Raw genomic sequence first — 14,347 nt, forward strand, 5'->3', positions numbered from 1 at the left:
GAGAATGATCCATCAGACTGAACACCACGTGTGACCTTAAGAAGAGCTTTGGTGGAACAGATGGAACAGCAAACGGAGGAAGAGGAATCGGAAAGAGAATGCAGAAAACTTGTTCAAGGAGAACACTAGTGGCCCTGGGCCCAGCTGGCAAAGGAGAGAGGTGTGGGCAGTCATGGGAATAAACCCCAGAGTATGTGGTGTTATGGAAGGCAAGAGAAGAGAAGGCTGTAAGGAGGGGTTAAGTGCTACCAGGTCAAATAAGGTGAGACCAAAAGCTCCACTGGAGTTTGACATCTGATGACCCAGTAAGAGCATCTTAAGTATTAAGCAGAGGATAGGGTGAGGAACAGATGTTGAGTGGAGCCAACTCAAAGCCTGTTCTACAGGAAAGAGCACCAGAGGGAAGCAGGGCAGTACCTACCTCCTAGGCCTGCAGTGAGGTTTAAATATGACCGTGTGTGGCTGGCACAAGGGAAGTGCTCTTCAAATGCTAACCACTACGCAGAGGAAAAAGCTTCCCTCTCCCCTTCAGAATCCTAATCACTTCTCCACAGGACACTGCATCCTCCACCCCCAGCCAAAAGTGCTAGATGCAAGGTGGGCATTTCAGAATCAGATACTTCAGAGTTTAAGCACTGTTTCTTCCCATGCGCCTATGACTTGATAATTTCTAAATTTAGAGAAAAAATGAGGTTTGAGGGAAACCAGTGACATACTAAAACATACCCTTCTACTTCTGAAATGAATAGTTGAGAGTTGCCTAACACAACTTTTCAGCTACAGAAAATCTATTAAAGGAAGAATTATTTAAAAGTTCCTTTATATCCGACAAGGGAATCTCTCTCAATATAAACAAGCCTGGGTGAAATCTGTGAATCCAAGTCTCAAACTTCCCATGCGGTAAACCTCCTTTGTCGGAGGAAAGCCAACCTAGTTAACAACTGGAACCTGAGATGAAGGTTCAGGGGGTCTTCCAAACCTCACTAGACTCACCCTTGTTCTCACTGACCCTCTCTTCCGCCCAGAATCTCTTCCAATTTCCTCCAGTCAAAATTTAACTCAAATGTCTCCAGACTCAAATACTTCGTCTTGCCTCTTCCAACCTTTGTCTGTAATCACATGTTTTTCAGGTGTCGTGTTTTCACTCCCCTCAACTCTCCCCAAGAGATTTTAAGTCCGTTAAGACCAGACTACTTTTTCCTTTCCATGCATTAAAAGAGCAAAGCACGTAGTATTTCACACATATCAGATACTCAATAAATGTTGTCCAATTTACATATGAGACCATTCTAGAATACTTTTCCAGCTAATTACCACCAATTCCGCAGGTTAATTTTGTTCCTTCTCGTGATCTAGACTTGAGAGTAGGGATCAGTAAACTACAGGATGCAGGCCAAATCCAGCCCACAAGCTAAGAACCCTTATGTTTTTGACAATTCTTTACAAATGTAAAAACCAAAGACTATGCAGCCTGCAAAGTCTAAAATGTTTACTCTCTGGCCCTTTACTGCGCATCCCTGACAGCCTCGAGACAAGAACGTTGCAAACGACTCAGGGCGCAAGGGCAAGGGCCAACAGAGCTCTTTGAAACCCGGCTGGCCCATGAGGCACCTCCAGACAAGATGTTTCTTTATCCTATTAATTCAGCAACTCAACTCCAAGAGCACAATTTTAGGGATAAACCCCAAGGAGTCTGCCACTCGTCACACTCATCACAGGTGAGGACTACTGAGAGGGGAAATAAGTAATAATAGTAGGAGGTTGTGAATGATAAAAAGTTGTTTAATGTTTCATAGACAAATTCAAGTTCATAAAGAAATTTCCTTGAATAAAGATGCTAAAAATGTTCTTTGCAATTTTTTTTTAATATTTATAGTTCTTTTACAAAGTTCTGTACATAAAAATAAATATACAGAAACAACCCATCAACTGTCTGCATCAGTAATCCTCGCTGGTGGGCTCACCATTTACAAGGAAGACATCATTCAACGCAACCTGTCACAGAGACTGTCCTACCAGCAAGGACTTCTAACTTGAAGAAGCATTACTAGGTCTCTCTTATCAAGATCGCCAATCACTCGGGGGCCTTTACCTACCAACTAGCACTTACCCATGAAATCAATGAATGCAGGCACTGGCTTTAACAGAGTGTGACCAACTGCCACTACTGCCTAGTGCAAATGTCTATACCCTATGCTGACTTCAACCCTTAAAGATGCACGTGTAGTTAGGAACAGAAATAAACCCCACCTCCCCTTGGCTAGTCACTGTGAAAAGTGTGCGTGTAAGGCAATTGAATTGAGGGTTAAGGATTCATCTTGTTAATGTCAAAAGTGACACTAACAAGATTCTTAGCCTCATCCACCAGATGACGGGCCTCTGCGTCCAGGTCTCCAGGAGCAGGCTCCACCTCCTTCACCAGACAAAGGGTTGTAACCTGGGACAAGACAGAGGAAACAGTACTGGAAATATTCTATATGGAACATGAAACTGTGAGCCTGACGCATGAAGTACTGCAAAGATATGGATTCTATTCTCATGGACATTTTTATAAAACTTTAAGCTATCATATGAAAAAAATACTTTATAGTGTGATTGCAGTTTGAATTGACTTTCTGGTGAGAATAAAAGAAGCCATTCAGCTTCTTGGCCTTAACTCCCCAAAACACGTAAAAGCTCCCCAAAACGCACAAAAATTCTGCTGAAAAAACCTCTCAAGATGGCTGGATTTAAGTATATGAAGGCTTCTACTGCAGTGCTTAACAAAATGTATACATCAAGTAAGAACTGTTCAAGATACAAAAAATAAGTTAAAAAAAATAAAAACAGAATGGAACTTGCCACTTCTACCAGTCAGAACTGGGTAATCTACATGCCCAGGCCCCCACCCCTATGCCCACCCACTCATTAGCTTTCCAAAGTTAATGGACATTTGGTGACCAGGTTGAGGGCTCCGGCTCCAGGGCCGGCCAGACCTTAAATGAGGTGGTTTTGCTCCTTACTTGCTGTGGGATCTTTGGGCAATAACGCCCTGTGCCTCAGTTTCCTTATTTATAAAACCAGGCCCGTCAAAGCACCCAGCTCAGGACTGTTGGGAACACTGAGAGGCCATGCATGTAAGCATGTCAAGCATTACATTTTCTACAATTTCTTCCACTCCTCTCCTAAAAATCACCACTGTTTGTTCTGAAAACTAGTCTTCCAGCAAAAAAGTTTTAAAATAGCATTTTCTTTTCACACATATCACCCCCTGAGGGGCAGCCCAGCTTGTCTGCACTGTCTTAGAGCCCGTGTCCAGCCTCCTAACAGTCCTCTAAGACGCCATCTAGGCTTCCATACCTCTGCAGCGCCTCCCTACAGAAACGCCTTCTCCTCCAATGGAGAATAAAGTCTTCGGCCTAGAAACGGGTCCTACACGAAGTGTTCTAGTACCTTTGCCCTCTCCTCCCTCAGGGTTAACGTGGACTCTTAGCAGATCACAAAGGATTACTTATTTTCATTTGTGTGTGAGTCCCATCTTCTCAAAAGGACGTGAAGTCCTCAAGGATGGGACGGAGGCACACTGCTGCAGTATCACCTAAAGTGCTGGGGGTGGGGTGTGCACACAGAAAAAGCTCTGAAGGGACACCCATCCATGTCTCCTTGAGAAAGTTATTTGCAAGAAATAAGCCCTGGCTGGAAAGACCAAAACCACTGTGTTCCAGTCCCTTGACACTCATCTCCAAGATGGGCAAACCACTCTTCATCCTACGGACCTCTCCCCTAGAGGGCTGTGTGGGATCGAGTGAGAATACTCAAACACAAGTGTGATCATTCCGATTATTTCCTGAGGGCCTTGACTGACCTTTTTTGATTTTTTACTGAATGTTTAGTTTTTACTGATTGGACACTGAGGCCAAGGAGGTTACAGGCTTCCCGGAATGGAAACTGCACCCACATCTTTGCCCCGGGCCCACTGGGCAACAAAACTCAGCAGGTTGGTGACCCCCAGCCACTGAGGGTGGCTTTGCATCTGTTTCTTTTATTTAATCTTCATAATCTTAAACTTAGGAATTAGTCTCAATTTATAGACAATGAAACAAAGAAAGAGAATCTTGTTTTTAAAAGATACGTACATCCTGTAATTGTTCAGAACGCTTTAATGTTCAGTACTTCAGTACTTACCACCTCCCCGCAAAGGCTTTCTGTCGGATTTTCGTTTGGGGATGACTGAGGAAGTGGAGGGCCCAGGACTGTCTTCTTCCTGTTTAAACATACACCGGCTTAAGGAGCTATTTAAAAACATTCTACTCGACAAATCTTCGTCTACCTGAAAATGTCCACGAGGCCAAAGTCTAGAATCACCTGAGGCCCTCTTGCGTTTCTTTTGTAACTTTTCCCTTCTTGCATGCTGTCCCACATTTCAATCTTCCGTCTCCTTTTTTCCTCTTCAAGCTGCAAAAGAATCGCACATTGTACACGATGAATTCAGAAGTGGCCATCTTTCTCAAAGAACATGCTAATTTGAACAATTTTTAATAAAAGTGTCCTTCAAAACAAACTTTCCCCTGCATTTTCGCCCATTAACAAAACTGCTGCCATCCAGTGGCATGAGTTTCAGTCTCAGACGGAACCTCTTGTTTTTGTACACTATTAAAGATGGCAAAAAGTGTCATGAAAAAAAGAATACCAATTCAGTTCTTCTGAAACTCGCCCTTCTAGAACATTTTTGGTAATGTGGAAGAACTCTGACTTGAGACGGGTGAGCGTGGCTGGCAGGCCTGCTTTGTTGCTACCTGGCTGTGTCACTTGAGGAAAGCCACTTAAACCCTCCGCTTTGCAGGCTATGAGGACCCAAGGAGAGCAGACTTAAAAGTGCTCTGCAAGTGAAGTGCAATGAAACATAAGGGAAGCTAATCTCAGCAGAAAATTCTGCCCAACAACAAGCACTTGAGAAAGCTCCTAATCACAGTTAGCAGGTCCCCGACGAGGGGGTGGAACACTGCGCCCTGCATCTTCGCCTCTGCTTCCTACTCCTTGAGCAGCAGCATTCCTGCCAGCAACTGGTACCGCAACTTAAGCGTACACAGAACCGCTCATTCCCAAAGGAATGCAGACCCACACTGCAGTTCATTCTAGTTCCAATTAATCAGTGATGTCACAAGGATATGTGAGAATATGCCTTAGAAAGCACATATCCAGAAATTTTCTCCATGGCTTTCAGAATCCATGGCTGCTAAACCCAAGTACCTGTCACCTCATCTTCCAGCCTCTGCAAGTACAGGAAGCCAAGGAGTAAACCCCCTCTGGACCTGAAGGTAGTTTTACATTCCTAGCTAACATAGAGAGCATCACGACGGAAGACAGCTGACAAACCCTGAGACCACAAATAAGAAAGGTGATTTAACTGTGAGTCAGGCAGACTCAGCTTATTATTAATTTTTTTCTAAGTCCGTGAGACATATGCTATAACAATTTTAACTGAACATAGGCTTTTGTCCCAAACTTTTCCAATTTTAGAAGCTTATACAATAATTTTCAAAAGTGATCTTTTAAAAGACTTTTTCAGCTATTATCAGCAAATTCAATAAATGATCAAGCTATTTTACTAATAACACACTCAAAAAACTCAGACCCTGAAGTCATTAATTCTGACAAGTAGAAGGAATTCAACCTATTCTATGGCTCTAGAAACAAAAATAATTAAATGGTTGGAAATCAGCAAAGAAAAAAACACAGAACTGCTCAAAAATGGCACTTATGTATATTATGCTGCCACTTCTATGAAAAAAGATCTATGCACGTGTTTATATATGGATACAATATTCCTCGAAAAATATCTAAAAACTTAATACGGAATGCTTAGACAGGAAGGGATACGGGAGCAAGGAGGGCAGAGACAATTTTCATGGTATAGACTTTTATATCATGACATTTTTTTACCTCGTGTGATTTAAAAAATTAAATAATAAGAATGTGATATTTTAACATTTTAGGTTAGTGACTGTATTTAAGTGGAGGATGGGCAACCAAGTGAGCAGAAGCAGGCCGCTGAGACGTGACCAAGGAGGGCGAGGGTGTGCAGCAGGTGTGGCCTTGTTCTGTCCTTTCCTTCTGGGCTCCAGCCAAGCTGGAAGACCAGCCACGTACTGGATGACCATGCAGAAACAACAAAGGCCACTGGCAGCAGCAGAAACACCGGAGACACAGGCAAGACCAACTTCTCAGCTGCCTTAGAGCTAGCACAAGCTTCCTTCTGAGGGGATAAAGAGGGGCCCAGAAACATCTGGACTGAAACTAGAGAGCAGAGTCTACATTTGGTGGTTTCAGTTTCACAGACTGGGTCAAATCTGGTGGGTGATCTTACTCCTGTGAGGAGCAGCACAATCCACCTGGTTGCACAGGTCACTTCCAACAGCTGTCCTTGGTTCTGCCTCCCCTCTCCCCTTCTCCCTTCCCCTTCTACTTTCCCCCAACCAAACCAGGTGCCTTAAAAAAAAAAAAAAAACCACTCAAAAACTCCATCTCCTACCCCCCATCTCAACCCTGGGCTTAGCCCATGGCTGCCCCCCATGGCTCTCCTTCAATCCACTGAAGAGTGGCCCCACCAAGCCAGGTCATGCGAGACACACGGCTTGAAACAGACAACGGAGCAAGAAGCTGCATGTGTGCCCTGTGTGTCTGGTGGCATGGTACCTGGACACAGTTTTGTTGGGTGAAATAATGCTGTGAGGGAACCACTAAAAAGCAAGAACATAAATAAAAGATGCCTTTCTAAGAATATTTTCCCCCTAAAGAGTAAACTGCACAAAAAAAGCATGCTGACCAATACTAAGCTATGTGGAAATGATTCTGCCACAATCACTTGTTGCCAGCACCCACCCTAAAGGGCACATGCGCATGCATGCATGCACACACACACACACATTTTTACCCACTAAGCCTCAGACTATTTCTTAAGACCACACATTAAAACTAAAACCAGCACATACCTGTCTTAGTTTTTCTTTATGCTTTTCAACTTGTGCATTTAATTCCTCTTGCATTTTCAAACGAGCAGCTGCTAAAGCCTCTTGTCGCTTAACAACAACATCAGGTTCTAAAATGTCAGACAAAATTTCAGATAAAGCACCTTGTATTATATATAATGGGAACTCTTGAGGGTCCATATTATTAGAAGTTTACAAGAGTATAGATGTCAGACAATGCAAAAATCTATTTTCACATGAATAATTCTACCCTTCTGCATACATTTTACTGCTCTAAGTTGACCAAAATTCTAGCTGCAACCAAGGAAAGTTTTCTGATCATTAGCCATCAACTTGCCCACATCTATACCAGAAAGAGATAAAAGATTCTCAAGTATTTTATCCTACAGAAAAGAAAGAAAAATCCTTCCAGCTAGCATTGATAGAAATGCATGCCCTAGCTTTATCTATGTTTTTATCTAGTTTATAAAACAAAGCAAAATTATATAAATACACTGTAAAGTTCTTTATCTGCTCATCTAGTCAGACCGCTGTGTTAAGGTCCACCGAGGGCAACCACACAGTGTTGTGACTTATTTTTTAAACAAGGAAACAAACTAGAACTTATATGCTTACAGGAGTACCATCCAAAGTATAGGTGATCTTCAGTATCTACAGACAGTTAGTAGTGGGAAAAGGCCACTTAACTGAATCCTCATCAAACAGGGGTCAAAATGTCATGGTCACAATAGCACTGGCATCTGTGTGTGTGTGTGCATGCTGGTAGAGATGACCGGAACTTTATCTTTAAAAACACAATAAAATTATAGTTCCACTTTACAGGAATGTGAATTTTGGTAACATTTGTAACTGTTGGGTCATTCTTAAAATAAAATCAATGAAGCACAGTTATTTTAACCCAATTTTTCTAACAAAATTGTACAACAGCACAAAGTAACACCTTTCACTGCACACGTATTTTTTGCAGTGCTTCACAGAAACAATCCTCTTTTGAAGCGCCCATCCTATCATCATCTCAGGAATCTACTCTTCAGTGGTCAGCAGGTCTTACAGGGCCGGCACTTCACCTGTAGAAATGGCTGTACCAGGTGACGGAACCTCTTCCCTAACACCATGTCATCACTTCACGAAAGCCTGCATCTTATGCAAGATTTACGATTGTACTTTGTAGTTTGTTGATGGAGGTACAGCCAACAGTCAAAAAGACAGAGAGAATGGCAGGATCACTGGGTTTCACCGGAGAGGAGAAAGGTATACTGGAGTAAAGGGCTTTTCAAGTCTTTCCACTAACGACTCCTTTGTGCAATGCCCTTTGCTTTCCTCCCCAACCTCAGTCATCCTGGTGACTCAGATGAATGACAATTTGTATTTAATTACGCTGCTATTCTCAAAACATGCAATGTTTCTTTGGGATATGTCCTCAGAAACTGAGCTTCTAAGCTAGTCAAAAGGCTACTGTTACAGAGGAAATGAGTTTCTGGAACAGGTAAGCATAATCTGAAATCAAGTCTGATGAGTAAGCTGTGAAGATCAAAATGCAGCGGACAGGAAGAACTGAGGCTGTTTCTTGTCACCCACGCGGTGCTAGAGACAAGACATGCAGTGCATTCCCTACACACTATCAAGCAGGTTTTCCATCTTGTTAAAACCTCTGAAAAAAAAAATTATTGCACTTTCACCAACATCGATTTCAGAAGCATAAATGGTTTTCCTCCCATACAAATTAGGATCAGGTACTTCTCGCTCTTCACAATAGACTAACAAACGCTAAGGGCAGTGTTTGTAAGGCCCTGGCCTCCCTCCGGGTCTCCCGCACTAACCCACGGCCGCCGCAGCTCGGTCCAGCCGCCTCTGCCGCAGGGCCCTCAGCCGGCTGGACAGCTTCTGGAAGAGCACGTAGAGGAGGATGCAGCTGAAGACGAGGTACCAGCCATAGGCGGCCAGCAGGGAGCCCACTGAAAAGACACAACAGTTTTCAAGAAACTAAGAACGATCCTGCTACCGGACTTCTCCATAAAATCCACGAGGACAAAGGAAGCGCAGCTCCTGCCCTCAAAACCCCCACGGGCAGGCTGAGCAAATGGCCTCCCAAGTAGGCAGTTAAAACAAAATTGAGAAGTGCAGCAATTCAGGGGTCACTGAAAAGGCGCTTCTCAACCATCTGGGGAGTCGGGGGGCAGGTCCGGGGGGGCGTAGGCCAGGCAGCCGGGTTTTGAGGGATGAAGAGAAGTTTATCCGACTCAGGAGGGCAAAGCTCTGTCAGACCTAGGGAACACATGGTTATCAGGACACAGCAGGGAGAAACGGGAGGCCGGACAAGACAGACCACGCCGGGAGTCAGGTGTGGACGGCGGGGCGGGGGAGCCCCGAGGCCGGGAGGCAAACGCTAAGGACCAAGTGACCCCAGTAACCGCAACCCAGAAGGGCTCGCTTCGCGCAAAGTGAAGGAATCGCGCAAAGCCGGACCCGAGGGCGCCGCCCAGGGAAGTACGGCTTCGGAGGCCTCGGCGCGCGCTCCAGGCTCGCCGCCCGGCCCTGCGAGCCGCGCCAACGCCGGCTGCCGGCCAGACCTCCCCACGCCCGCCCGGCGCGACGCGGAGGACGACCCACCGAACATGGCGGGCGGTGGCGGAGCGAGCCCGCTGCCCGCGGCGACTCACCCGTGACGTGCAGGAAGCGCAGCCCCTCGGCCTCCACGGCCGGCCGCGCGGACAGCCGCTCCTCGTCCGGCTCCATGGCCGCCGCCGCCGCCGCCGCCCAGCCGGGCCCCGCCGCGTCAGCTCAAGCCTCGGCCTCACGGCCCGCCCCTCCGTCCACGTGGAGCGCCGGGCCGCGTCCCGGCCAATCGCGGCGCGACCCGGCCCTGACGCTCGGCCTATCGCAGCGAGGGCGTGACCGGGGTGGGGCGTGGCCGGGGCGGGGCGGGGCGGGGCGGGGCGGGGCGGGAGGGACCCGGAGAGCCTTGGGGGCGGGGAGAACCCCTGGGCGGGCCGCCGGACATCCTTATTTGCCCGAGAGAGGCCGCGTAACTGACCTCCTGGCAAACTTCTTATCGAATGTTTTCCTTTGTTCCGATTGGACACTAAGGTCACGGGACGCTAGGGGCTGCCTAGAAACGGGATTTGCGCCCACATCTTTGTCCCAGGCAACAGGGCTCGGCTGGTTGGTGACTCCCAGCCATTGGGGTTGTTGCCGAGGTCCACCCCACCGAAGGTTAAAGGTGAAATAGGAGGAACCTCCCCCTCGTGCTGCCGATGTTACCTTTTAGGCTAAGAAAGTCCCCTTCCATCCTCAACGGTTCTTCTCCCCTGCAGAATCAAAACCTCTTGGGAAAGAATCGCAGCAATGGCTCCACCACGGACTGAATCTTACGATGTGTCACAAGACATTATCACAGTTATTTATAATAGTGCCCTGGCTGTTTCCTCTGCCTGCAATGCCCTCTTCCATTCCCTTCCACTCCTCACCTGTCACCACCCGAATTTCTGAGGTCTACCTTAAGCACTCTATTTGAAATTTGACTTTGAGGTTTTTTGGCAGGCTTTGAAGTGAATGTCTTACCTAGCTGCGTCTCAAAAGAAGGGTTGAGAATTAGGAATATAACTGAAAAAATACTGAGCAGCTGACGACAGAGCGCGCAGCCGCCATCGCCGCGAGGAGGAAGGGCAGGCATGCATCCACGCCAATCGAACACCGCCAGCGACTCCACCGCTGCTTCCTCCAGAGATTGCTCAACGGGGTCCGCTCCGGGGACCACGCCGACCTCTTCAGCGGTGCGTCAGGAAGGCAATTTAAAGGAGATTCCTATTCATGAGGGTTCATGGGCCATGGCAAAGAAAAGCCTGAAAGCTCTTCTTCACCTGACAACAGACTCCTCAAATTGGGAAACCAAGGACTCTAGATTTCATCAATTAAGGCTGTGAAGACAGCCGTTGATTTGATGAGTTTAAGAGGAGGAATTTTATTTCCTCCTTCTTGATGTTTCCCTCTCACTTGTAAAAGATGAACCCTCAGTCTTTGCTTTGAGGTGATTTCTCACTTGCTCTGGCGTCTTGCAGAAACCCAATGTGCTAAAACTGAACCACTTCTTGGGATTATGGTTGCAATACTTGGTCTAGGATCAGCTTTCAATGTACCTTGTATGTAAATAATGATAAACTAGGATGATCAGTGTTGCCTGACCTCTTTATACTGCAGGCATTAGGTACAGTGTATTGAGGTCACTGTCCATGGAGGCAATTGGCCAGGACATCTTTTCTCTCAGGGGTTAATGCTCTGAAAAGGGATCTGGCACAACAGTTTCAATCAATGCTTGGGAGTTTTATTTTTATATATTAACTTAGTGGTTAAGATTGCTGGAGGCTTGGGTTAGCTGAAGTTTTTAACAGACAGTGCTCTGCTTTACCAAGAGGTGTCAGATTAAGTCGTGAAAATATCAAGAACGTGGCAGTGAACATCATTTCAGAGCTGACAGCGTATTCAGGAATTAAGATACTTGGAGTAGCTATGGAGGAAGAGCCTACTTTGCAAAGATTTGCTGTTGCTGGCTTTCAAACCAAGCCAATGAGTAATGTCAACCTGCATATCATAAAAACGTCAATATGCTACATCTGGTTAAGTGGGGCATAAAAGAGATGGCTTTACTCACTTTGTTTACCCACCCTGCCTGTAATGTCTGTAATTATGAAGATGACTAAATTGTAACATTTAGTTTCTATCATTTAAGCAAAAATAGTGAACAATTCCTGTCACTCAGGACTTTGCAATATAAAATAGAAACCAGCACAACACTGGTGAAAACACACATTTTAAATACATACAAGAACAAAGCATGTTTGAATATTATTGTGACTATTGTGAACTACAGTATTTGTGTATACATATGTACACACAGTATACTGAATAGCATATGCAGCTAAAATTAGTAGATTTTGAATTATTAGAGTGCATGGATGACAGGCTTTTGTGTCAGTTCCTTAGCATATTATTGTTCGTAAGGTTCCATTGATAGAAGTTACTCATTCTTCCTAGGCAAGCTTATGTGTTACCTTTGTCCCTTTAATCAGGGTGTATCATCTCACCTAGCCTGTCTAGAACCATAAAGTTATTTCAGCAAACACTTTACTTAATATAACTGCTCAGGTGTTATTTGCAAACAGAGGACAAAGGTAGTATCCAGAATTCCCAACCAATGACTGGCCATGGTAGACTAAATGCTTGGCCCCAATTCATCATTCCTTCTTGCAACTATATCCTCGCCACGGCCTCAAGGTGAGGAGAGTATTTCCCCATTCTTTGACTTTGCACTCTGCAAGGTGGCTGACCACGGTCAGTGGCAAGGAGGCAGAAGTAACACTGTGTCAGTTTTGAGTGTAGGCCTTAAGAAGCCTCGAGTGCTTCCTTCTTGTGCCTTTGCCCAGTTAGCTGAATTGTCCAAGGAGAGTGAATTATGCAAAGCCGAGCCACCCAAGTTAATCCACAGGCCTGCAGTGAAAAGTAGAGCCCAGTGTGAGAATAAAAGGTGTTTGTCGCGGGGCTGGCCCCGTGGCTGAGTGGTTGAGTTCGCGCGCTCCGCTGCAGGCAGCCCAGTGTTTCGTTGGTTCGATCCTGGGCGTGGACATGGCGCTGCTCATTGGGCCACGTTGGGGCAGCGTCCCACATGCCACAACTGGAAGGACCCACAACATACAACTATGTACCGGGGTGTCGCTTAAAACCCAAGTTTTGGGGTAGTTTGTTATGCAGCATTATTGTGGCAATAGTTAACTGATAAATGGCCAAACCTCACCTTTTCACAAAAGTATGTATAAGACAGGATTAAAGGTATTGATAGCTAAGGGAGATTACAGAGATGGCAATCAAACGAGTGTTTTCTCAAACAAGAATAAGGACTTTTTCAATGACAGACATTCCTGCAGACTCCCTACATAGCCTTTAAATTATGTTAAACATATACATATATAAAACGAGATATATATTTCCTAAATTTATAGTTCTTAGAATCTCAAAACCAGAGCACTTATTGATTACATACAAATACTACAAAACTAATAATATTCAAATCAACATCTTAATGTAGTTCCACAGAAACAAAGTTCTTTTGAGTGTTACATGACTAGGTCACTGCTACAAAAGTTTCTGCTATAACTTCATACAAGTTATCTTGAAGGTATCTCGTGTTCCACAAATTGCACATTGAAAATACTGGGCATCTGAGAAAAACTGGGTGGGGGCAAACCAAATTTTTCTGGTCCTGAGACACAGTGATGGACCTTGAGCTCTGAGCATAGAAGCTCTCTTTCCTCTGGTCAAATTTTTGCAAAATCCTCACTTGGGACAATAGCATAATGTAACAAGGTCCCCTTTTGCTTTTTTCTTACCAGCCCCCAAATTAATCATGTGTCATTAAATTGTTTGGTTACAAAGTAATCCTGTTCAGTTCAGATCAATTCAGGGAATGGCACCAAAGCCTCATATTATTGCTAAGTACTGCACAACACTCAGAGCCAGGACCCAAAGTAAGCTACTCGTTAGAGGTAAGGAAGGTGACCACAGAAAAGTTAACAACTGCAACCAACTGGTCATTACTGAGGCTAGTGACCAGAGCCTCATTCAGAGTCCCATTCGGTGAGCTGGCTCATAAGCAATGGGAGTAGGGAGACTCCTGAATATGATGGGGATAGTTTCCAAAGATCATAAGTGTGCAAAAAAAAAAAAACTGAATCATTTTAGTTGTCCTATCATAAGTGTCAGGTCAATGTGCATTAACAGAAGGGCTACGTGGAGGTAGAAAAGGCAGCCTCACTGGCATATGTCATCGACGATGTTAGAGGAGCTAAACTCTAATCCAGTCCAGGAAGCAGCAGATCTTAAGACCCCTCAAGTCTCTCTGTTTTGATCCTACGCACATTTAGCAATGTTCTAGTCCCAAAAGGCACCCTGGTGAGAGGAAGAGGAAACCCTGCATTACAGGCACTCAGTAAGTTATCTTCTCCTCAAATTAAATTAAGAGTAAGACTTTTAGTTTATAAACCCATCTATTGTATAGTCTATTTCCAGGGTGCCTAAATACCCCAGGAATTCATGAAAACAACTCAAAACCTGTCAAGGAGGGGATAAAACAAGAACAGAGCAATCCAACCTGGTTTGGGCCAGCAGCAAATGGACCATAGGGGACTACTCCTTAAGGAGGTAAAGCGTCGTAGTGAGAGGTAAGGCCAGAAATCCTCCCTGGAATGTCGTCCTCTGACAGGCAGCACCTGGGAGCCCGCCACAAGTGCAGAGCTTGAGGCCCCACCACAGACCCTACCTTGTAACAAGATCCCCTGGAGGTGCACTGTAGTTGGAAAAGCATGGGTTCAGGGTCAGACAGAGGAAAT

The 14,347-nt window shown here is 45.3% G+C and overlaps 1 protein-coding gene and 2 long non-coding RNA genes across 3 annotated transcripts; 1 reads left to right on the forward strand and 2 right to left on the reverse strand.

Moving 5' to 3' along the window:
• Positions 1-1,844: 1,844 nt before the first annotated feature.
• SELENOS (selenoprotein S) lies at positions 1,845-9,716 on the reverse strand. Its single transcript, NM_001199732.2, has 6 exons — positions 9,629-9,716; positions 8,789-8,923; positions 6,972-7,078; positions 4,345-4,434; positions 4,165-4,243; positions 1,845-2,437 (listed from the first exon to the last, which is right to left on the reverse strand). Exons 1-6 carry the CDS (start codon positions 9,702-9,704, stop codon positions 2,352-2,354), a joined length of 573 nt encoding a protein of 190 aa, NP_001186661.1. The 5' UTR covers positions 9,705-9,716; the 3' UTR covers positions 1,845-2,351.
• Positions 9,717-9,959: 243 nt separating this feature from the next.
• LOC138924293 (uncharacterized) lies at positions 9,960-10,647 on the reverse strand. Its single transcript, XR_011439225.1, has 3 exons — positions 10,530-10,647; positions 10,230-10,335; positions 9,960-10,077 (listed from the first exon to the last, which is right to left on the reverse strand). It is a non-coding gene; the product is annotated as an uncharacterized lncRNA (long non-coding RNA).
• LOC138924294 (uncharacterized) lies at positions 10,079-11,800 on the forward strand. Its single transcript, XR_011439231.1, has 2 exons — positions 10,079-10,188; positions 10,509-11,800. It is a non-coding gene; the product is annotated as an uncharacterized lncRNA (long non-coding RNA).
• Positions 11,801-14,347: the final 2,547 nt, after the last annotated feature.

Source organism: Equus caballus, chromosome 1 (genome assembly GCF_041296265.1).
Source record: "Equus caballus isolate H_3958 breed thoroughbred chromosome 1, TB-T2T, whole genome shotgun sequence".
Classification (NCBI taxonomy): domain Eukaryota; kingdom Metazoa; phylum Chordata; class Mammalia; order Perissodactyla; family Equidae; genus Equus; species Equus caballus.